The following is a 25,335-nucleotide window of genomic DNA, read 5'->3' on the forward strand; positions in this document are numbered from 1 at the left end:
AGTGGGAAATATGGGTCCCACTTTTCTTTTGGCAGTTGGAATGTAGTTATGTATATTCCCGTCGACAGTAAAATAAATTAAAGGAAAAAATACGTATATTCTCTTTAAATTATTATTTAATTGTTAATGTGCTCCTATAAACTACCAAATAATGTGAATGTGCCTCATAATTATAAAAATGACATTCATAAAATTATAAAAATTCTTAAAAACAAAACAAAAAAACAATTTTTTTTTTTATAAAAAAAAAAGGTAAAATAAAAAGAAACCTAAAAATTATTTTTTAGATTTTGTTTTATATAATTTTCAGTTTGGGCCACCCATTGAATTTTCATTTTTTATATTTATTTCTTTTAAATTTTTTTTTTTTTTGAAAAGAATTGTCTTTTTATCTTTAAAAAAAATTGTTTTTTTTTTTTAAATTTAATTTTTGTTAGTTTTAGTTTTTTTTTTTAATTTATAATGATATATTTGTCTTATTGAAACTTTTTTAGGATTATTTTTATATTTTTGTTGACTTTAAGAGAGACATTGACATTTTTTGTCAGTTTATTAGGGGGGACATTGACATAATTGATAGTTTAAGCGATACATTAACAATAAAATAATAGTTTGAGGGAGATACGTGTATTTTTTTCTAAATTAAATAGAGTTTGTAAGGTCATAAAAGATTAATCAATTTTTAATGTCAACCTTTAGCGCAGGAAGAATGAAAGAAAAATTAATAAATAATAAAAAAAAACTTAAGTGATAATTAATTAATGAACATAATATGATATGAAATTGTTGCTGTAATATTAATGGAGACATCATATAGCTAACAAAAATAATGATTATTTTTTTTTTATATAGATAATGATTTTATTTAAGTTATTGAGTATTCCGCATTCTATCGAGTAGTGTCGTAATTATTATAATTTTGTTATTAGACACAAAAAAAAAAAAAAAAAAAAAAAAAAAAAAGAAAAAAAAAATAATAAGAGACAAGGCAAGATTATAATTTTAATGCGTTTGGAAATCCATTTAACAAGTTGTTAACACTAATTTATTTATTTATTTAATAGGTTTTTACACGATGCCCAAAGCATTCAATTCTCCAAGAAAAACGCTAGGGGTACTTACAAACCTTTACACAGGGAAGCTTACAAACTGATATAGAACCCATGTGACATTTTATAATTTAAAAAATTTAGACACATAGATTCCACGTAATATTGGTTTTTAATTAAATTAAAAAACCAGCGACGTCCCAGCCATCCCGACCAGACCCCGACCACCGTCAACGTCTGGGTCGGGAAACCGTGGGGGTTTGGGTCCCAGCAATCCTGAACGGCCGGTGACGAAGGTTTCCCGACCTAGATCCTAATGGTTTCCGACGACGTCGTAGCATGCAAACTTGAAGATCTTGATTCATTGACGACGTTGTATGAACTAGAAGATCTGGTCGGAAACCACCCATGCCAGTGTGGGTTTGGTGGGTCGGGGTCTAGATCTCTTTATCAGCCGCACTGTGCCTCCTCCGGCTTCCCACTGAGCCTCCAGATCCTCTTCCCTCGTCTCTGTCGTCGTCTCGCCGACATGGGTTTTCGAATCTCTGCGCCATCTCAGTCGCATTCTCTATCGAAGCTTGTCGGTGGTGAGGGGTCGGGATTTGGATGAAAAGGATGCACATAGATCTGGCCGGGGCCTATGTTTGTGTTGGTCGCCTCAGTCCTGGCCGGATCTCTTTGAGTTTTAATAAATGAGTTTTTTAATTAATAAAATACTAGATAGATACCATGTCAGTTTGTAAACTTTTTTTTGTAAAAGTTTGTAAGTACCATTAGCATTTCTCATTCTCCGACACTTGAAATTCTCGTAGTGTAAAGACCTATTATAGTGTGCTTTTCTTATAAGAGTAATAAGTAGTTGCTTTGTAGCAACGTCATTTCTATCATTACCAACTATCAATGACGACACGTGTCATTGAATTTTTTTTTTTTTAATTACCGTGTCATTGATTGTTGCTATCAATTGTTGATGGGGTTTTATTTTTTATTTTTATTTCAACTTAAGTTTTTAATATTTTTAACATATTAAAACAAATAAATTTATTATTGGATAAATTAAAATAAAAAATTTAATTTAATTAAAAAATATCGTCATTACATTTAACGCGCACATTGTTCAATTCTTTTAACAAAATAAATTTATAAATATAAAAAATACTTCAAGAATAAGAGATTAGAACTGTATCATAATCTGCTTTTAAATTGATAGAAATTTCTTATTAAATTTGGTTGAAGGAGTTCCTATAATCATATTTATAAAAAAGTGATATGTGGCCTTTAAACTCGTGAGATTATTAGAAGTATATGTTATTAAAAAAAAATGTATTTAAAGGTTAGACTATAAAAGTTCTTACAACTCCATTTGTAATTTTTTTCTTTCTTTTTTGTCATTTCTAATTCCATTTCTTTTGCCAACTGTTTTTTCTTGAAACAGTTGTTCTTAATTCTCCAATTTGTGGCTCAACAGCCTACTAAGCATAAGCCCACATGCGTTCGGCCCATTCTATAGAATAAAAATCCCTAATGTCCATCCCCATACACTCAGCCCCCTCCCCCCAACGCCTCTCTCACTCCCGGCGGTTCAGCAACCCAGGTCGACCACCACCGGCCACCATTTCCGGTCGACCACCGGTACGGTATGTCCTCTCTCTCTCTCTCCCAGATATTTGTAGCTAGACAAGCCCCCGCCGGTGAAGACGAAGAGAGAGCACCGAGCCGCTCCCTGTGAAGAGGTAGGGTTATATTCTATTGAAAAATTTACTCATTTTATGTATGTTTTGATTTTTTGATTTATGGCTAGAGTAGATGTTAATTAAATAAATGTGTTTTTGGCTGTGAAATGGGTGAAAATTAGGTGATCAGACGGTATCGTGTTGCAAATTCTGGCTCTTTTTGTTGGATTATGTTAGGGATTTCGGTTTTGATGTGTTATGGGCTTAACTGTTTAAAGGCTAATAGAATAGGTTTTCTTTCCCAGATTAAATCCCTCTTTCACTCTAACAGACGGTTGAGCTGAGTCTTTGTTCTCTAAGAGCATTTCTAGTAGCCTCATCAAATTTTACTCACAAAAATAGCTAAAAATTAATTTTCTCTATTATGGTGAGTCACTTTTTTAAAATTCTCCCAGTAATCTCACCATTTTAACTATTCATTATCACTATTCTATTTAAATAATATTTTTTTGCATATTTATTTATTATTTCTCTATATAATCTTTTTACAAAAAAATCCTTCATATCCATGAAATAAGGACATTATCGTGTGAGAGATGGGAGATGGGAGAAGAAAATAAGAGAAAAAAAAGAAAAAAGTGTGCTGATCATGTGAGAGAGAAAGGTGAAACAAAATTTGGGGAGTGGATTGTTGAGTGAAAATGCCTTATCTAATTTGGTTAGTAATTTCAGTCATCAAATTTTTTTGGTTAAAATGGTGAGGCTGCTGGGAGTAGTTTTTCAAAATTTTCATCAAATTGGCTCACCAAAATAGCTCAAATACTATTTTGGTGAGGTTACTAGGAATGCTCTAACACACGGTTAAAGAGACACAAGCTTTGGGCAATTTGCTGACTACACGTGTTCCACTATGCATGTTAGTGGAACACGTTTTACTTCCACGCTCATCTCCCCACTCATTGCCGCGTCCCCCTTCCCGAAACTTCTCCCACTTACTTCTCTTTATTTCAGACACCTTTCCTTCCTTCAGACAAACCTTCATCCTTTTCCTCCTTCTGCGCATAACACGATGATATTTGTGTTGAGAATTTCTTGCTTTCAAAGTGTTTGGGTTTGTGTTTATGGTTTTGTTTATGATTTCCCTAGTAAACCAGCTAGAGATTAAGGTGGGCATGTTTTGTTTGGTAATCTCTGTTGTACTTCGTTTGATGTTCTTTATGGTTGGTGAGAAAATTTGAAAGGGTATAATCATACGTTGCTAGTGAAAATTAGAGTCATTTTATAGGAGCGAGATGTCTATGAGCATAACATGTTATTTTGCAATTCCATGATTTCCATGTATTTTTTAGTTTATCTGGTGGACATAATTTGTATTTCTGTGATTATGGATATGTAGATATATTGTCTTCTACCCATTTAAGTGTAGATTCTATGCGCTTTGTTTGATTTGTTGTTGCATAGGGTGATTCATGGATGGTAACAGTGATCATCATGGTATTAGGTTCCTTTTCTTGAGACGTTGATTGTGTGGAACTTAATGTAGAAAGTTTTGAATCTTTGATGGTTGGGAATGTTTAGTGAAGATCATGCCTGCTATAGTTCCATTTTTTATTTTTATCTTTCTCATTAGTTATAGTGAAACTAGTTCATGGAGAAGTTGTTAGGACCACCTGGAGGCAACCGGGGTGGATTTTTGGAATTTTTAGCGGTTCATATAATTGTCGTTTAATTGGTTCTAATGCTGAATATCATGGTTGCAGCATATATTTTGCTTTGCATACTAAGGCTCAAGTTTTTTGGGGGGGTTCATAGCACTTAGGAAATGCACGGAGGCAGAGGTGGCAGGGATGCTTTCTTTGATTTTGGTGATCCTTTTGCTAGTTTCAGGGGCTTTGGGGGTAACAGAAATTTAATGCCAAGCTTTTTTGGAGGGAGGAATCCATTTGATGACCCTTTCTTCACATGCCCATTCGGTGGCATGTTTGAGTCGAGCCTCTTCGGTTCAAGTGGAAGTCCTTTTATGAATATGCATCCGACTGGAATTCTTGAGCATCAAGTTCCACAGCCAGAAAGACCAAGGGGCCCAATTATCGAGGAGTTAATTTCTGAAGTTGAAGGTAAAGGGCATCTTTTAACTGGTTGTAATGCTATTTTTTTTTTCCCCTCTCTTTAATCATATATAGGAAAAGGGAAAGACCCTTGAAATTAATTTCATTCTTCCGTTGGATACTTTCTGTGTCTTCATGGAAAAGTTTTTTTCTATACCTTTTCATGTGTTCCTTACTTTTAGGACCGAGTCAGTTGGATGGGTACTAAATTTATTATTATTATTTAAAAAAAAAAAATACTAATTCTGGACGCATATTCTTGGACGGTTTAAAACCATCCAGAATAAACCGTCTGGACTTTGTTCCAGATGGTTTTTTGCAATTTCTGGACGGTTTGAAACTGGGATTTTTGAGTCTGGCGCCATTCCCACACTCGAAATTGTTTCTTGGCCGCCTCGCTTTCTCAGAGTTTGCCTCTACATTGGGTAATTGATTCTAAGAACACGCTCCCGAGTATTTTGATAAAAGTTTTGATGCTATTTTTATCGAGTTTTGTCTGATGGATAGCATGTGGCTGGGTTATAAATTCTTCACTCAAAATAGCTTAGACCGTCTCTTGTTTCGCTTATGGCACCAACTGTTTGATGAAATTTCTCAAAGAAATGAAAGGTAGTGTTAGGTTATTATATTTTTGCCAGAGGCTTTTCTTTTCATTTTCCAAGCGATATAAGAACCTGAAATCCACCACAAAACAACATTTCAATTCCACCTAGTCCTAGAAATGGGTGCGTTGCCTTTGTAAAGGATAGAGAAGGAAACATAATTGAACTGTATGTTATTATGCTTTAGAATGTAGTCATATATTGTCACAGTTGTATTTTCTTAATGTGAGGTTCTGTGTTGGAATGTTTGTAGTCTGGACTATGTGTGATGAATGCTTTCTTTGGTCTGTTATTGTTTTGCAATATTAATCCTAAATCTTGCATTGCCCGAGCCATATGCGACCCACCCACGTTTGTGATTCCTAGCTTGGCATAGCTTTTTTTTGTATGCCTTAATCCACTAATAGTCATAATTGAAGTTGCAAGACCATGCAGTTGATTTAAATTTTTTTTATTCTGCAGTATAATATTTTAAAAAGAAAAATCACAGCTAGAAGCAAAAAAACTGTGCCTTCATTTGATTTTATTTGATGATAATTTCATTTCTAAGGGAAATCGAAAATCAAAAACTAATCACTAGGTTTTAACTGTGAAATTTTAAAATAACTTACGTGATGAACTTAATATATTAATTTAATTTAATAAGCAGAACTGACTATATAAATAGCGTGAGTATTAGAACAGAGGAATAATACTAAGGATTGTTGTAAATTCTGACGTACTCTTCAACTGAGTATGCGTCGATATATATAGAAGAAGAAGTGTAGTTTAGATACAACTCTATCTCTAGGTTTAAACTAAGATAAAACTAAACAATATGCATGCTGGATATTATCATAGTATGCGGTTACAAACAAGAAGACTAATCCTATTACAAGTCTTTAGAGCTAAAGAGTTATCTCTAGGTTCAGTTATCCATAGAGTTTCGAATACAAGTGTTTGAATTGTACAATAAGTCTAGAAGCTAAGATTTATCCTTAGTGACCGGATATGTGTTAATAGTGAGAAATTGATGATTAGTGTCTGGGTGTTATAGTTTGAAAATTTCTTTTAAACTCAGGCTTTTGTTTAATAAGAAAAACTCATCAAGGAAATTTTTGAGTGATTCAGATATGGTATTTTGATGCTCTCTCTTTTTGATTGGTTGGAACAATTTTTATTTTATTTATCTTTTGTGTCGATTAAGATAGGTAAGATTCTTAATTCAGGTGGCGAAAGGGGCTTGGGAAGAATCGGTAATGGAGAGAAATTCTGCTGCTTGTGCCATGGAATGGAGTATTGAGCTTGAGAAGGCCCTCCGTTCCAAAAAACCTGGTTAGAGCACTTCCTATTTTATTTTATTTTATCTGTTTTACAATGACTTCTCGGATCCAGTTTGATTAATGATGTCCAATTGAGAGAAGTAGAACTCAAATTGCTTTATTTTGCTGCAACGTTAAGTTTGCTTGTAAGTAATGAGAGTTTGTCATGACTCAGGTCTATCTATTGAAACTATATTACAAACTGGGCCAAGGCTGGAGCGTTGGAGTAGAGAACCTGAGCCTACTATGGCAGTGTACAACATGTTTGGCTTAGTTCCAGGGGAGGATAGGCTTTTTGCGAACACCATTCTGTTACGGCTTGCTGATGCTTTTAGGTTGGGTGATAAACACACCAAATTTGCTGTTGTTAGGATTTTCCTGTCTGAGTACAGGCATCGTGACAAGAAGAAGAAAAGTAAAGGACACAAAGGGATTTTGTCAAAGGTCAGGGTGCAAAACCGCTTAGAATTGTTGACAAGAGTAAAGGTTGTTTTTGACACTGGTGATGTTGAGTCAAGAGCGATGGCATTAGCTCTCTTTGGTTGTTGGGCTGATTTTGCAAAAGACAGTGCTCAGATTCGATACATGATACTTTCTAGTCTTGTTTCTTCTCATGTTTTGGAGGTGAGATAAGTATCTTTCTTGTGTTACAATTTGTGATTTTATCACAAATGTTGTTTTCTAATTGTCATCTTTATGATCCTATATATTCATTTTTTTAGTATAACAATAACAACTTTACAGGTTGAGCAAATTATAACATTTAAGTTTATTTATGTGAGAGTTAATGCACCCTCACTATGTTCTAATGCACCCAAAGGCCAAAAAGGACTTATTCCTTTCTCAAAACAGATTGCCACACATGTATAAACTCTAAAGTAATAAGAAGTTATCTGGAAATTGATAAGGACAAACTTCATTATAGGTCTTTTGCATGGAATATCAGGAAACAAATTGTAATCTATGTTTTGACTCATGCATGAAGGCTGTGCAGATTGACACTGATGTCATGGGCACATTGTTTGCCTGCCCCCTTATTCTTTGACCACTCTTTCTACAAAGTACTTGGTTATTTATCTTAACTGATTGTCTATACAAAGCTGCCTGGAAGTGGTCTGAAACATTTGATTTGGTTTCTACAGCTGAAAGCGTCATTATTTGCTGCTGGATGCTTTTCCGAGTTATCAGATGATTTTGCGTCTATTTTATTAGAGATGCTGGTTAATATGGCGACTTCATCTGAAACATTGTCTGCTGTAAAGTTAGCTGCCGCACGAGTTTTTGCAAAAATTGGGCGCTCATATTCAGTTGCAAATAGAGCTTACAAGGTTCTGGGCTGCCTCTGATTTTGTTTCAGTTCTAGATAGACACATGGAAATCTGCATAAAGGCACATTTAGTTTTTTTATGGGATGCTATTGCTCTCTCTCTCTCTCTCTCAATCCTAGTAAACGCATGATATAGTCATATTACATGGAATGGAGGGAACACAGTTGGATTTTGACAATTTTGTACATGCAATTGTGGTTCAACATCAATTTCAAGAATTTATTAACCACATGAAATACACATACATGTGGTTAATATATATATATTGGTTAGTCATCACACACATATATCGCGCTCTTGTATCTTTTATGTTATACATGTATGTACATGATAGATATTTGCGTGAAAAGATAAATATCTTTCTACATTATTTTGATTATTGACCAAAAGTAATTATATTATGTGATGGCCATAAAAGCTTGACCACTAACATTGAAATCTTTGCTTGTAGAACAAGTTATTTTGTTGAGCTAAGATTTGGGCTTACTAACCATAAGCAGTTTGATTTTTGTTTCTTATCTGAGCTCCAAATTAGCAGTTCAGTCATCTTGAGAGCAACACATTATACAAATGAGTTTTTATGTATAGGAGTGCGCTTTAGAGTATTTGGATCTTGTCGGTGAAGCTTTAAGGAAAAATGATAAAAAGTAGTAGAAGCAATGCTAATTTAAGCGTTATCCTAGCTAGCTGTCTAGTACAACAGACATTCATAAGTAAATATAATGAACTTATAGAAGTGCATCTTACCTCTTTACTATTCGTACACAAAGACATTCATACGTAAATATAATGAACTTATAGAAGTGCATCTTACCTCTTTACTATTCATACAGAAAGCTCATCTATGGTGGAAAATTTTTACTGATTAAAGTGAATCGTTTTTTGGGAAAAATATATCTTTTATTTATGGAGTAGAATGATACTGAAAATTTGTGTGCTACAGACAGGTCTAAAGTTAATGTTGGACTCTTCAGAAGAGGATTTTTTGGTTGCTTTGCTGGTATCACTCTCAAAAATTGCTTCCAAATCAACAATTCTTATTTCTGAACAGGTACCTTTTCACTTTCTTATCGTGATTTTTTGTCTTTGTTGTTGTTGGAGAAGCAGGGTGCATGTATGCAAAATATTCTTGTCTGCTTTCTCTTAACTTTGAAAACTTTTCAGCTTTGACGTACTCATGAATGCGCGCGCGCACGCGCACACACACACGTGTGTGTGTGTAGATATATACACACGGGGAAGAGGTTGGTTCTTGCGGGATTGGGTTCTGTGGGTGTTGGATCCGGTTCGGATCTTGTTCAGCTTGAGATGATTTCGGAGGTTGTTTCTGGGGTGGATCTGAGTCTGTCGACTCTCAGGGAGTTCTTCGTCAGTCAATGTGTTTTTGATCCAGTGGTTGATTCTCTTTCTGTCAATTTGTTTGCGTCGACTCTCAGGAAGTTCTTCGTCAGTCAATGTGTTTTTGATCCAGTGGTTGATTCTCTTTCTGTCAATTTGTTTGCGTCGGAGGCCGTTGTTCAGCTTTCACAGGAGCTATAGAATCCTGTAGTTTCACGGTTTGTCTTTCCCCCCTTGCCAACACTGAAGGTGATGTCTTCAGTGTCTCTGGATGCTTCCCCCAGGTCTGAGGGGATTTCTCCGGTACCAGTAAGCATTGTTGTTGGGTTTGGTTCTTTCGGTACCTCTCCTCCTTTGCAAAGCAGTTCCGTTGGTGCTTGTTTGGCCCCTCAGCTCAGACTTGAGGGGTCTTCTCAACCCAGCTTCGCCCCTTCACATGTTTCATTTTTTGGAGACTCTTATTCAGGGGCGGCTGAGTTGGGAGAGGCTTCGTTTTTCTTTTTTTGTGTCGTTGATATCTAAGCCTTTCCAGAAATACTATCGGAAGGCAAGGGAAAGCAGATCAACACATGCACGCAAATTTATTTGCAGATTTTGTGGCAGCAATGAGGTTACCTGTCAGTCTTTCAGCCGAGGAAGCAGTTGCAATGCTTCCAGTGATGAATTCTGCGGGAGTGGCAGATTTTGTGAAGGATATTGTTAAGCCATCTAATTCGAAGAAGGGTTTCCTTCGGCGGGGGTTTCTCAACCTGAGCTCGGCTCTGTAAGTTTCTACTTATCATACCTCGCTTTTAGAGTCGGTCATGTCGTCATCGACTCTACATGTAAAGGAAGATGGGGTGGTAGGGATTCCCTCCCCCTTGAGTGGTTGTGTCACTCCTACCATTGAAAAGGGTGATGATTTCAGGGTAAATGGTTTGTCCTAATCTCAGAAGTAGCTAGTAGGTTTTGGTTTGTCTGGGGAGGAGGTTGTGTTGGAGTAGGGAGATGAGATTTGGGATGGGGAGGATGGAGATTCTCCTTACCCTTTGGGCGTTCTTCCTCCCAACATGGCATTGGATTGGGAGTTGGATAGTGTTGAGGACGAGGATCCGTCTTTGGCGATTCTGGATGCCTTTGAAAAGAACTTTCTTCGGGAAGTTAAGGTTGCGCACTTGAAGACCAAAAGTCGGAGGGAGATTTTGAATTTGATAAGCTCCATCAACTACGGTGATGCAAGCGCATCCACTCGGCATAGGAAAGGCAAGGCTCATGTCCTGTAGCAGGGAGTGCTTCTTGAGGGTTGGGTTTGAGGGATTTTGGTATTTGAGGGTTTGTTGGGTTTCTTTCTTTTTGTGGGTTGTTTTGGTTGTTTCTGTGTATTTAGGGGCATTTTACACTTTTTTTTATAGAACTTTATTACTTATCAACAAAAATACACACAATATATGTATGCATGATGCACATACTTGCTTGTATGCAGAATATGTATGTATGTAAAAATGGGTCTAAATTTTTTTAATTATCAGAATTATTAATTAATTAACTTTCTCTGCTACTTTAATAAATGAAAGAATTTTAAGTGGTCAGAGATCATGCTTTCGTGATGCAGGTGGACGTGCTTTTCTCATTTCTTAGACGAGAAAAAACACTGCGTATGAAAGCAACAGTATTAAGGTGCCTGCATTTCATTTTCATAAAAGGTTTATGTCATTTTCCTGTGAGTGCAGATCTAGTTAAATCATTATTGAGCACAATGAATGAGCCTGAACTTCCCACATTTATGCAAGCTGAAGCTCTACAGATTCTACATAAGGTACTTTTTGAGCTCCCATAGATGAACTTGTGATGAACTTGGATGGTGGCTTTTGTGTCACCGTTGTCGTTTACCTTTGATGAATTTCTTGTTCGTTTTTCACTTTCTAGCTAGGTGCATTCTCTTGTATACTGCCGGTGTATTTAGGGGCGCCTTACGCTTTTAATAAGACCAACTTATTACTTATCAAAAAAAAAAAAAAATTTACACTCTCTTGACTATTATATGGGAATGTGCAGATCCTTTCATATAAGCTACCTCATTTGCCCTGTCTGGACATGCCCGAATTTGCTAAGCTTTTAACCATTGCTGAAAATTCCTCCCAATTTCCAATCGTGTCGAAGAGCTTCTTATCGATCCGTGTTCTGGTAGATATATCAATCAAGCTTAGGGGAAGAACGGAAATGGAATCTAGTATGTTTTGTTCCTCTTTGCCATCAAGGGTGATCTCATTGATTATAGACCAGATGACGTTGCTGGTAAATGATCTTTGCCAGATTGACTCACGAGTGTTTCAAGAAGTTCAGAGTCTGCTCAACCTCCTTGCTCTTTTGGTTTGTGAACATCCAGATCTGGGTGTTTTGGTGCTGGACAAGATCTGTTTATTTGTTGAATGTGTCGCAAATATGCACGGCCATGTCCTGGCTACAAGCCAATCAGATACTCTGGTTCTTGAGATGGACTTCAAAAAAGAGAAGAGCACAGTCATTAAGTCAAAACTTGTACTTATTGTATACAGATTTCTGGTTGCTTGTCTTGAAAATCTCAATGAAGCTGGTGTTCTCACTTCTATAGCATTTGAAAGAGTGAAGCTTCTGGTTGAACATGTGTGTCAGTGCAGCTGGTTTGATTGCTATACACATACAATCTACTCTCTATTGTTCCACAGTCGAATCTTTTGGGGTTGCTGGGTGGATGAAAGTGAGGGAACTTGCAGTCTTAATAAAAACTCTCTTAATTATTACTTGGTTGAGAAAGAAACTCTTACCCTAGAGTATGCAAATAAGATGTTGAAGGAGAGGTATAACTGGCCTGCTTACAGAGCTGGGACATATGCAGCATGTCAGGGAGCATGGTTCACAGTGGCTTTCATATTTGGGCAGTTAATAACAAAGGTTCAGTCTGATATCTTCTACTGCTGGTTAAAATCGATAATTCAATTGGCTCATTCTGAGAGGAGAATCCAGCTATTGCTTTTACCAAAACAAGGGTCTACTTTAGTAGATTGGTTAGAGAAGAACAACTTTCCTACAAGTCATGATTTGGGTGAAATCAGCAGGGATACTGCTGGAAATGGTAGGGAGCCTAATTACAGTGAAGAGCTTGTTGAGGCTTATGAGGATATCTGCTCTTCAGGAAAAACATTAGAAGCTGCTGTCACATTGGGTCAAGACTTTTGTTTCCAGAGATGGTTTCTGCATCTAAGATCTAAACTTTTAAGAGCTTTGTTGGATATACTCAGAATTCTCAGAATCATTTCATTCAACCCTGACAGCATTAGCAATAATGGAGAGGTGGAGAAGAGTGTATTGGTTGAGTGCCTGAAGTCTTTGCCCGAAATTATTCAGATTTCTTTGCAGTTTAAGAAGCTAGCACAAGAATTTGATCTAATTGCCACATCTTTCATAGATATGGACTGCAAAAGTTCCAAAGTAATCTCATCACTTTCACTAAGTTGTTCGCTTTTGGCCTTTAGTACTGGCTTTGTACTCTCTCTTCCCAATCTTCCAGCCTATGAAACTTTTACGACTTGTGGTACGAGAAGCTCGGAAATCTGTTTACATGCAATGTTAATACAAAATTTAGTTGGGCGTTTGTGCCATATAGACCATGAGACAAGTAGAAATCTCTGTCAGCTTTTTGATGTCAGTGGACAGCTTAAGAACTGTTGTCACTTGCAGTCTAGAAATAAAAATTTGAAGGTTGGATGTGAAGGAAAGGATATTCTTACTGTCTGTAGTTATGCTGTTTTGGAGGCTGTTCGTTTGCAAGAGGCAAATAGAGAGCATGACGAGGAGGTTTTATCCCAAGTTACCAAGGGGGGTTTACAACTTCTGTTGAACATTATAATGAAATGGATACACATTCCTTTTCGGACTCCCAAATATTTCTTTAAAGTAAGGTATGCTGAGCAGTTTTGCCATGCTGTCTAAAGATTTCTTTCATTGCATAGTATTAATTAGAAAGATCTTAAGTGAATGGCTGTAGTGTATAAGAACAATGTTAAAGCTCTTATATTATGAAGCAACATAGTTAAATGTATTTCTTCATATCTCTATAGTATTAATAGATGACTCTTTCCAACCTTAGTAGATCTGGTGTGCCAACCACCTCAGATTATATTTTAAGATCTGAACGAGAGATTGATATAAAAAGAAAAAGGTTTAGGCCAGCCAACAGATTCATTTCTCAAGGATTCTTAAACTTGAGGTTACTTAATTGGTTGTTTTCGTACCTGTCTGCATGCCTCTTATGGCTAATCTGTGGCTTCGGTCTGTTTTGTTCTTTTCTGGCCAGAGAAAAGGAGTTGACTTGTACTGTTTAAGAGTATCAATATGGTGACAGCTCTTCTTTTTATGATTGCTTTCGAATTTTAGGAACTGATGGCTTGTTTCCTCATTTGGAGTTCCACTTTTACTTTATAAAGTTCTCTTTGAGTCACTTGGGTTCTACAATCTACTGTGAAGATGTATAATTGGTCTGAATAACTGTCTGTTGATTTGTTTGGCAGTTTTTGGAAGAAAAAAAATGTTGTCTTTATTTTGGTGAACTGAAAGAGGAGTCTCAAATACAAAGATTTTGGTTGTCCTTTAGACTTTTTAAATGTTCTTTTGTCAATGTGCACTTTTGTTATTCGTTATATAACTCCATTTTAATTTTAAATTTAACATGAAATTCAGGCGTTGCATTGGATCAGAGCTCTTTGCCTGCAACTCAGACACTAATAACCCAGATGGAATATCTGTATTACCAGGCTTCCACCTATCGCTAAACCTTTGTCTTCAACTGGTTAACTTGCCACCAGATCTCTCAGCTCGACTAACAAAGTTATACTGCATCCTTTATTGTAGAGTGTCCTTTGAGGAGCCCAGACTAAGTGAGGAAGACAAGGAGCGAAAGCAGCAGGGTTGTCGAGCTTGGGAAACTGATGACATGGTAGAAATCAACGAAATGCTATTGCATTATGTGACAAATTTAAGTACAAAAAGCAGTAATAATAGTAAGTGCAGAAGGTGTGATAACAAGAAGGATGGGGTTGTTTATGCATTTACACATTTTGACCCAGATGAGAGAGGCCAAGGATTTGCAAGTTGCTTGCTTGATATTTCTGGTTTTCCAGTAGGCTCTTATAGAATTAAATGGCGGAGTTGTTGTCTGGACAATCAGGGTTCTTATTGGAGCCCCGTTCCTTTGAATGACGGACCTGTAGTTACTGTACGGAGATCTCCAGTTGGCAGATGATTTTGTAATGTATTTGGTGGTACATGTAAATGATCTTCTCCACTGTATAAAATGTACTATATTGATTATTTCCTATCTGATGTATTTAATAAGAAATAGATTCATTATCTGTTTAAACTAATCGATACATGTTCTGCTTTGTTTGTAAAGCAGAGTCTGAAGTTCAAGAGGTATTCAAGTTCATGGCTAATACCATATTTTGAAGTGGTTCCTAGGCAAGAGGTCTGAAATTCAATCAGAGGTATGTTGATCTGGTATAGAAGTAAGACTTAATTTCTTATGTTATCATTAAATAAGGGCATGAGCACCAAAAGCTGGTTGGCCCAAACTTAGCCCCGTTTATTTGGGTGAAAAACATTTTCCCCAATTTCGGGTGTAAACAATATCTCTGCCACCTCAGTAGATAACCGTGCATATACACGTCCAGATACATATGAAGACTCATCTGTCGTGCAGAACACTTCTCACAGTCCAACTCCTTCAAACTACTCGGATAATAGACTCCTAACTAATAGATAGCATCTATAGATAGGATTCTGTAATTCAAATATAGATAGATATTCCTATATTTGTAATTCAAACTCTAGATAGGTTTTACGTAATTGATCTAAGATCATGTAACGTCTTCTACATATACGTTGTAATACGTCAATAGAAGGTATTGAACTCCAAAGGCTTTCATGGTGTCAGAGCTTTATTGCTCACGCAGAATTGTTTCAATCTCTTCAACAATTTTCCTTTTCTTTTCTTTTTCTATCTATCACTGGCATCCAGCTCTGCTGTCCAATTCGTTCTGCCAAATATTGGCTTATGACCTTCAAATTGGAAGGACCCAACTACATAACGTGGTCCAACCAAGTGATTCCAATTTTGAAGACAAACGACTTGATGGGTTTTGTGGATGGTTCCGAACCGTGCCCTTCCAATTTCATCCTGGATGACCAAGGGAAAGCTACTGCTACCCTGAGTCCAAAATATCTACTTTGGACTAAGAAAGATCAATTTGTTCTTTCTTGGCTTAATGCTACTCTCATGGAGAAAGTGATGTCGTTCACCTTTGGTGTCACTAGCGCTCAGCAAGTCTGGGACTCACTCTCCAGCTGGTTTGCCTCTCATTCTAAGACACGGATTTCTCATCTTCAGCGCCAACTTTAGAGTCTGCATCAAGGCTCCAAAGGTTGTATTGATTATATTGAAATTGCTAAGCAATTTTTTTGCTCAACTTGCAGCTGTTGGTCAACCCATTATTGATGATGCTCTTATTGGATATGTAGTTGGTGGTCTTCACCCTTCATTTAATCTTGTTATCACATCCCTGTCTGTTGCTTCCCGTTACAAATCCCTCAATTTTATTGAGTTTCAAGATGAATTGCTCTTTTACGAGCTTCTATTGGATAGTCACCATTTTGCTATGTTTTCCTCCAAACCCAATGCTCACAATCTCAACCGTAAGCCTAAAGCCTCAGGAAAACATTATTCTCGTCCATTTTCCATTCCCAAACCTACCTCCTATCCTCCAAAATATCAGCCTACTTCATCTTCTATCCCTACTTCTAAAACCCCATGCCAAATCTGTGGGAAGTTGAGTCATAAAGCGTTGGATTGCTTTCATAGGATGGATCATGCCTTCCAACGTCGCCACCCTCCTGCTCGACTGTCTGTGATGGTAGCTAACTCGAACCAAGCCTCTGATAATGGTCCTTGGTTTGCTGACAATGCTGGGAATCAATACATCATTTCCAACCTTGAGAATCTTTCCTTACAGCAGCCCTACTTGGGATCTGAAGATGTAGCCGTGGGTAATGGCACATGTTTGAGTATCCAAAACACTGGTTCTATGAGTTTTCATACTCAATCTTCTTTTTATCTTTCTTAAGTTTTACATTGCCTTCAGGCTTATGCTAATCTTCTCTCCATTAATCAATTTTGTTGAGATAATGCTTGTTTTTTTCTCCTCACTCTCTTGGAAGGCCGGAGTGAAAGCGGTCTCTACCCTTTTCATTTGCATACTTTTTCGGTCAATAAGAAGCATGCCTTGACTGCTCTCTTAGGTGTCGAGACTTTTGTAGTTGTGTAGCATTCTTGCCTCAGTCATGCCTCTCAGCAAGTTGTGTCTCAGTTGTTGTAGCAATTTTCCCTTCCGTTCAGTGGGGTCAAGCAATTGGATGGTGTTTGCGAACCTTGTCAACTTGGCAAAAGCAAGCAGCTTCCATTTCAATCTTCTCCTCCTGTCTCTCTGTGTCCTTTGGACCACATCCATTCGGATGTTTGGTCATGCTCTACGAAGTCTTTAGGTGGCTGTCAGTACTATGTTTTGTTTATTGATGATTTTACCACAGGTTTACTTGGTTGTATCCCATTCATAATAAATCCAATGTGTTTACAATTTTTGTCCAATTTAAATCTCTTGTGGAAAATCAATTCTTTTGTTCCATCAAACAATTTCAATCTAATGGTGGTTGTGAATTTATGTCTAACCAATTTAAGAATTTCCTGCTTACTCATGGCATCCTTCACCGTGTCTCTTGTCCTCATACGCCACAACAAAATGGTGTGGCCGAGCACAAGCACCGCCATGTCATGGAAATGGGTCTGTCCTTGCTTGCTCAATCTCATTTTTCTTCTCTATTTTGGGTTGATGCTTTTGTCACATATGTGTTTATAATCAATCGGCTTCCTTCTTCGGTCCTTAGTGATGTTTCGCCATATTTTAAACTCTTTAACAAAGGTCCTGATTATCTCTTTTTTCGTTCCTTTGGGTGTTCCTGTTTTCCACTCTTATGTCCTTACTCCACTCATAAACTAATGTTTTGGAGTAAACATTGTATTTTTCTGGGATATAGCTCTAATCAATGTGGGTATCACTCTCTAGATCCTGTTTCTTGTAAGGTGTATGTGTCAAGGCATGTTGTGTTTGACAAATCAAGGTTTCCTGCCAAAGAGGGTGTGTTATCTCTCCTCCTGCCACCTCTGATTCGATCTCCTCTGTTTCTTTTCCCGCTAGTCCTAGTTTTGCATCTACTTCATTGAAGCCTTCCACTATTCCAAGTATTGTTTCTTAGTCTCCTAAATTCCAGGATCCAAGCTCACCTTTACCGAGCACAACTTTATCCTCTCCTCAACCGAATGATTCACACCCGATTGGATCCATTGATCTAATCATTCCTCCACTGCCTGAGGCTTCCTCAGCCCTTATTTCATCTCATTCAATGGTCACACGGTCTAAGACAGGTACTTTGAGGTCTCGTTCCTTCCCGATTATACAGCTTTCTTCTCCTCCAAGCATCCTTTATGTGCTCTTACCAGGGTTTCGATTCCTCTTGAACCTACATGCTACTCCCAAGCCGAGAAGTCTCTTGAATGGCATGCTGCCATGGGTGATGAATTTGATGCTTTACTTGCTAATGAAACGTAGTCATCATGTCCTCGTCCTTCTCAGCATAATATCATCCGGAATAAATGGGTGTACAAGATCAAGCAGAAATAGGACGGATCTATTGAAAGGTATAAGGCAAGGTTGGTTGCTAAGAGATTTGATCAAGAAAGTGGTGTAGATTTTACAGAAACTTTCAGTCCAGTGGTGAAAACTTCTACAATCCGGGTCATTTTGGCACTTGCAGTCCAGTTCAATTGGAGTATTTGCTAATTAGACGTATCTAATGCTTTTCTCCATGGCTATTTGCTGGAAGAAGTTTATATGGAACAACCTAGAGGGTTCCTTGATTCTCAGTTTCCCTCTCATGTTTGGAGATTGCACCAGTCCTTGTATGGTCTTAAACAAGCACCTCGTGTTTGGTGTACCCGCCTCTCTCAGACTTTGCTGGATATTGGGTTTGTTTCTTCTGTTGACAGTTCTTTATTTGTGTTTCACTAGGGAAATGTGCATATTTACTTCTTGATATATGTGGATGATATCCTCTTCATTAGTACATCTACCTTCCCATATTGCCTCCGTTATTGCTCAACTTCAGCAGGTGTTTAAACTCAAGGATCTTGGTAACTTGAGTTTCTTCTTAGGCATCCAAGCCATTCGGTCCTCCCATAGTTTACATCTAAGGCAAGCTAAATACATTTCAGACCTATTGTCCAGGTTAACAATGTTGGGTGCTAACCCTTTTCTTCCCCTTGCCTTGCTAGTTCCAAGATGTTAACTGTGGATGGTGATCCTTTATCTCCAACTGACATTACTACATATCGTCAGATAGTGGGTGCTTTACAATATTGTACCTTAACACGACTGGATATTGCCTTTTTTGTAAACCAGTTGTGTCAACACATGCATAATCCTTCTACACATCATTGGACAGCAGCTAAACGAGTCCTTCGTTATCTTAAAGGTACTATTGACCACGGATTATGGTACACCAAAGGTCCCTTGATCCTTTAGGCATTTTGTGACTCTGATTGAGCAGGTAATCCTGATGATCGTCATTCTACAACTAGTATTGGTATTGGTATTGGTATTGTTTTGGGATCCTTTCTAATTTCTTGGACTGCTAAGAAATAATTCGTGGTTGCACGTTCTAGTACAAAGGCTGAATATCGTGCTATGGCCCTTGCCACCATTGATCTCTTTTGGTTGCGCATGCTATTTAAGGATCTTGGTATTCCTTCATTTTTGACTCCTCGTCTATGGTGTGATAACATTGGGGCTTTTGCCCTTGCTTCTAACCCCGTTTATCATGCTAGGACCAAGCATATTGAAGTCGACTATCACTTCATTTATGAGAAGGTGCTCAATTGTGATAGCTCCATCAAGTATATTGGCACTCATGATCAACTTTCTGGCATATTCACTAAGGGTCTCGGTTCTGCTCGATTTGCTCTTCTACGTGACAAGCTTATGGTTTGTTCCGTCCCCATTAGCTTGCGGGGGGCTGTAAACAATATCCTTGCCACCTCAGTAGATAACCATGCAGATACACGTCCAGATACATGTGAAGACTCCTCTGTAGTGCAGTACACTTCTCACAATCCAACTCCTTCAAACTACTCGGATAATAGACTCCTAACTAATCGATAGCATCTATAGATAGGATTCTGTAATTCAAATATAGATAGATTAGGAATCTGTTCCTATGTTTGTAATTCAAATTAGATACGTTTTACGTAACTGATCTAAGATAATGTAACCTCTTCTACATATATGTTGTAATACATCAATAGAAAGTATTGAACTTCAAAGTCTTTCATGGGGCATCTGGAAATCTTGGTCAAACCAAAAACATTTTCGGTTGACCAAGGAAAAGAAAGTGTAAAATGGTTTATGCTTCTCGCAAGCGTAAACCATTTTCCGCCTTCTCCCTTGTGTCTCCCTTGCCCCACACCTTGAAACCAATTCTCTCAGCTCTTTTCCCATCCCTTTCTGAAATTTTTGAAGCTCCAAAACCAGATCTTAAAATTTCTCTCTCTCCATTTTGTACTACTGCTCTCTCTCCATTTTCTTCATTGTGGAACAGCTGAGCCACCATCGCTTTTGCAGAACAGCCTATACATCAATCCACAGAGGTAAGCTTTTCTGTCTCTCTCCTTTTTTTTTTTTTTTTTTTTTTCCTTTTGATTTCCTCTGGTTTTTTCCTTTTGTGGTCACCCGTGTCTCTCCCTCTCTTAAAAGTTTCTGCTATTGCTTGATTTTTCTTTGATAAGGGTTTCGGTTCTGGTTGCTCTAGACCTGTTTGTTTCTTGAGAAACCCAAAGAGAAAGAGATAGGAAGTAACTGGACTGAATGTTGGAGGTAATCTGTTTTATTTTATTCCTTTTGATTTCCTCTTCAATGTAAAGGGCATCTTGCATTTGGTGGTTTTCAAAGTTTAGGAGTGGTAGAGTCATTGTCTGATTGAAGTTCTGAATGAATAGCTAAATATAAAAGAAAAAGTTCTGAGTATTTTGGGGTTTTCTACCATTGCTTGTGTCTATATAACTCAATGCAATTAAGCCTCATACCATCTTAATATGCCCACTTGCAAAAGCATCATTGCCATGTTGAGCATTTGATTGGGACTTCTACATAATTTTCTGATCTGAATAAGCTCCTCTAGCAACATGTTGGCATGTGTATAATTGGGACTTTTTACATAATTGGCATATCCTTGAGTCTTTTATCTACTTTGGTCTTAATTGCTTTTTCTTTTTTGGTTATTTGTAGGTTGCTGTGCTGTGACGAGATGACCTTAGAATGGTGAGTTGTTAAACTCTATGAAGTGGGTTTCTTCAAAAAAGTGCTAAGATGACTTGTTTCTGTAATTGAAGATATGAGTGAACCTGATGTTTCATGTCTGTACAATAATGATATGAGAATTGCTCTTTGATTAGAAGGATGAAATATATTGCTCTATATCTTAATTTTCAGATTCAGGTATTGGTTTACTATTGGCTTCCATCTTATAGATATCTTCCTTTCTTTTTATATGGGTTTGATATATTATCTTCTCCTTAACTTTTTGGTGTAATATCTGAAACATGCATTGTTTCCCTTCTTCTGCTGGTGTTTAAATGTGAGGGGAGGGGAGTCAATTTATGCGCTTCATTAAGGAGTTTGTAAATCTTGTATTTATGAAGAGATGAACTTTTAAGTGGGTTGCAAGGTCATGACATTGGCTATTGCTGATAACAGATGGGAAAGCTAGTAGATCAATTTGGAGGCAATGCACAGATTTCAAATGTTCAGACAAAAATCCCATGAATTGCTTTCCACGAGGAAGAAATCATGGTTTCAAGTTATGAAGTGACTGCACACCATGAAATTAGAGTCTCCCTATGGCAAGTCAGAAACTACTTAGTGTTTTGAAGATAGGCTATGCGAATGGTTATTTCCAGTGAAGAATTGCTTTTAGTGCTATTGTGGGTGAGGAGAGCTTGAACTAAGTCTTGCTAGCAACCAGTTAGTTAGGTTTTAATATAAATTTGGACTTTAATATGCCCTTAAGCTACTATTGATAAAGCATTGGTTGGTTGTTTAGGTGTTTTATGGTGCTGAATTGTCGCTTTGCTTTGGTTCTTAATTCAGCTTTCTAATACATTTCGATTAGGATTCAAATTTGGAGTAGAAATATGCTGTACAAAGGAAGCACACCACTTTGAGACCTATTACCTTGAATTGCTGATATTTTAGGAGAAGTATGCCCTATGTTTTATGTAGAAACCATCTGGTGTGGCAAATCTTCACTATTGCCTTTGATTTACTATGAAGAGCAAGGAGCTCGATACTTTTAGGTTTGTATTTGTTATCACGAATGGAATTGCTTAAATCGTTAACAGAATCATGTAAAGTGTTACAGAAAATGGTTTTAGTTGGGGAATCTCCCTGCTGACGTATTATAGGAATTCCTCCGAAAGATATGTATGTATTTTGTGTGTATATATGTATCCCTGTATGTTGCACTATAGAAGATAGTCATTGACAGAGAAAGGAGAGATGGATGGTGCTCAATACTGTTAGAGCTATTGTTGGTAGTACAGAGTCACTTTAAGAAAGAGTGCTTGATGCTATAATAGCTGCAAGGGTAATAAAGAACTTGAATCTTAATTCTTAATTTGGGTGAAGAACTTCAGTAGAGTTACCTATATGTCTGTATGATATTTTCTTTAATAAGTACCTCTATCTTTGTGTCTAGTTATATGATATGAACATAATGATGTATTTATCTTCTTTGGTAGGTTTGCGTCAATATGAACATGGAGGTCAGCTTCCTGATCTAGAGTCCAAAATTTTCCAACTTGATCCTGTGCATCCTGCTGTATACAAGGTAATTTATTTAGGAACTTAGTTATGGTCTTACATTGAATTTAGCATCTTTTAGTATTTAAAAGAAAACTAGTCTTGCACCTAATACTTGATTTCCACACTAACTGTTTACTAGAGGAATATATGAAAATACTACTGCATTACTGCATTTAGTGTAAGCGCAGTAGAGTGCTGTGTACTTTTTTGAATGGTCACACGACTGAATAGATGCCTTGTTTCTTAATCTTGATTCCCGGTATGGCATACTTAGCTTAGGCTGCACGCATGTGGCTGTAATTATATAACATGGATAATAACCTACAAACAAATGTCACATTTCTGCAGTATCGGAAATAATTCCAATCTGAAAAGAGGGAAAGGAATCTATTTTCAAAGGTAAACCTTTTTAGAGATAAGTATTAGACCAATATAACCCCTTCCCAGAACTTAAAGGAGTGTATATCTATGAATCCTTGATGTCTTTATTGGCTTGAACTATTGGAGACCATTTTGTGTTATCTTTTTGCAAGAGGGTTCTATTTGTCTGGTCTTTCGCCCCACCTAACAACACAAAGTCTGAGAATTATAATATAAATTATATTGATGGCAGAAATTCAAATGGAGGCAAAAGAGTAAATAATATACTGGTAGTCATTACATTTATTGAGTCTGTGATAAGACAATTCTTTTTATGGGTAGTTCTTTTCATAAGTTCAACACAATTAGGGCGAAGAAACATGACAGACCTGTCTCATTCCAATGCTTTGGTTGGTTTGAGATCGAAACTTAGAGGATCTAGATGGGGCAACTTTGTATTGCTGCCGCCGCCACCACCACCAATATACATGCTGTAAATTCTTTTAACTTGATGTTATTAAAATAGCTCAAGTCATTTTCATCATGTTGTAGGTGCCAGCTATTATAAGTCTTGAGGGTCATCAAACTTTAATTTCCCACTAAATATACAAGAAAGATATTTCCCTTCACAAACAACAATCTGCCCTTTGCTGGCTTACTCTAATATATATTGTTTATCCTTTTCCTTTCTCTCTTATATATATATATATATATATATATATATATATATTGTAAGTAAGTTGTAAGCCATCAAATATATTACTTACGGCTTCTCGCACTTGGGATTGACTCCATTTTTGTGTTGTTTGTAGATGGATGAAAAAAATTCAAGCAACAGTTATGGCCACTTTGTTGGAGCTGCTTTAATCTTAGAAGATATTAAAGCATAGGCATTAGTACTTTGTATCGGAATTTGAAACTAATGCCAAAGAAATTGTAATTATTGTTAAAACTTGATTGTAATATTTATGGTTGAATTTGTATGATAATATTTGCAATTGAACTTTTGTTGGTAGTTTGAATGTATTGTTGGATGTTATTTATGGCTCTCAACTTGAAAATATATGGTTTATAGGTTTACACATTTATGATTTTTAGTTGATTTTGGAAAAATTACAGTTAAGTCCCTTAAACTACAAACCCGTGGACTTTGGCTCTCCAAACTACCAAAAAGTGCCAAAAGACTCCATTTGTTGAAATATTTCATAATATCTTTTTTGCCATGTGTCACTTTTTCAATTAAAAATTAATAAAATTTAAAACAATTTTTTTTTTAAATTAAAGAAAAACTTAAAATATGAAAAAAAAAAATGGGGGATAATTGCACCGTTGGTCCTTGTGATATGTTATAATTATTTTTCTCTCCTTATAGTTTAAAAAGTGCATGAGAGGTCCCTGTAATATGCAATAATTACAAATCGATCCCTACAGTTAAATTTCGTTAAAAATTTTAACAGATTCCGTCAAATGTCACGTCAGCGCCATGTGTCGTCATCTTATTGGTAATAGGTAGTGCTGACATGTCTATCTTAATAAAATAATATAAATTTATTAAAAAATAAATAAAAATACTTATATTTTTGAAAAAATTAAAATTAAAATTCAAAAAAAAAAAACAAAAACAGAAAAAGGAAAAAGGTGGCAAGGGGGTGGCTGGGCCACCCCCAGCCACTGGGGGTGGCCGGGGGTGGCGCGGGGCCACCCCTTGCCTGCCAGTTTTTTTTTTGTCGCCATCTTATTGGTGACACGTGGCGCTGACGTGTAGGGCTAACAGATTCCGTTAAAATGGTGGACGGAAAATCGACCCAAGGAGTAAAATGTAATTATTGCATATCACAGGGACCTCCCATGCACTTTTTAAACCATAGGGAGTGAAAAATAATTATGGCATACCACAGGGACCAACGGTGTAATTATCCCCAAAAAAAAAAAAAAACCTTGACCAAAATGGTGGTGGTTGGCTGCCCCTTATATTTATTTTTTATTATTATTATTATTTTTTTCTTCATATTTTAGAATTTAATGTAATTTTTTCTAATATTTTTATGTTGTGAATAAAAGCTGATATTTATATAGGTTAACATGATTAAATAAAAATATTACAAAACATTTGTTGATTTTCATAAGAGGCAAATGCCAGAAAATGCTTTTCGAACCATGTTTCAAGATTGCAAACAAAACAGCAGAAAATGGCCAGTTTTCATAAAAATCATTTCAGCAGTAAACATTTTACGTCGAAACAAACAGGACGTTAATGGGATTGGGCCAAAGTCCTTTTAAGTAATTCGACCCATAGCTCTACCAATTGAGTTTCTAACAAGTTCAGTTGTGCAGATTGTCTTTGGGAAAATAGTATTGCATGCCTTGGGGTCATGCATATGGCACATATATTACTTCTCATGCAATAAGTGTGCATCTCAATACAACCTTATAACTTCTTCTTGAACTCTCTTGTGCTAGAGTTTTGTGTCTTTGGTAATACCATCAAGGTGCATGGGTGTTGCGTGTAGGTTTTCCCTTTGTATGGATAATAAGCAAAGCTGTTTTATGATATTATAACTTGTTTAGGTTAATCTATTAAAAAAAAAAAACTTGTTTA

The 25,335-nt window shown here is 36.7% G+C and overlaps 1 protein-coding gene across 16 annotated transcripts; it reads left to right on the forward strand.

Annotated features, from left to right (window-relative positions):
- Positions 1-2,576: 2,576 nt before the first annotated feature.
- Positions 2,577-23,751, forward strand: LOC133868344 (uncharacterized). Of its 16 annotated transcripts, none has more exons than XM_062305197.1 (16): positions 2,577-2,782; positions 4,483-4,839; positions 6,641-6,746; positions 6,909-7,357; positions 7,876-8,061; positions 9,005-9,112; positions 10,991-11,194; positions 11,434-13,316; positions 14,095-14,709; positions 14,810-14,897; positions 20,116-20,164; positions 20,303-20,390; positions 20,802-20,834; positions 21,270-21,500; positions 22,313-22,401; positions 23,549-23,751. In XM_062305197.1, the coding sequence occupies exons 3-9, from the start codon at positions 6,671-6,673 to the stop codon at positions 14,654-14,656; spliced, it is 3,468 nt and encodes a 1,155-aa protein (XP_062161181.1). In that variant the 5' UTR covers positions 2,577-2,782; positions 4,483-4,839; positions 6,641-6,670; the 3' UTR covers positions 14,657-14,709; positions 14,810-14,897; positions 20,116-20,164; positions 20,303-20,390; positions 20,802-20,834; positions 21,270-21,500; positions 22,313-22,401; positions 23,549-23,751. The 16 variants fall into 16 exon arrangements, with proteins under 16 accessions (XP_062161181.1, XP_062161188.1, XP_062161186.1 ...); XM_062305204.1 differs by having other exon boundaries at positions 20,139-20,164; XM_062305202.1 differs by having other exon boundaries at positions 20,144-20,164.
- Positions 23,752-25,335: the final 1,584 nt, after the last annotated feature.

The sequence above is a fragment of the Alnus glutinosa genome, chromosome 5, assembly GCF_958979055.1.
Source record: "Alnus glutinosa chromosome 5, dhAlnGlut1.1, whole genome shotgun sequence".
NCBI classification, from domain to species: domain Eukaryota; kingdom Viridiplantae; phylum Streptophyta; class Magnoliopsida; order Fagales; family Betulaceae; genus Alnus; species Alnus glutinosa.

Coding starts and splice junctions, on each gene's coding strand:
- LOC133868344 (XM_062305197.1), top strand. CDS start 6,671: ATGGAGAGAAATTCTGCTGCTTGTGCCATGGAATGGAGTATTGAGCTT. Junction 6,747..6,908: donor CCTCCGTTCCAAAAAACCTG/GTTAGAGCACTT, acceptor GTCATGACTCAG/GTCTATCTATTGAAACTATA. Junction 11,195..11,433: donor CTCTACAGATTCTACATAAG/GTACTTTTTGAG, acceptor GGGAATGTGCAG/ATCCTTTCATATAAGCTACC.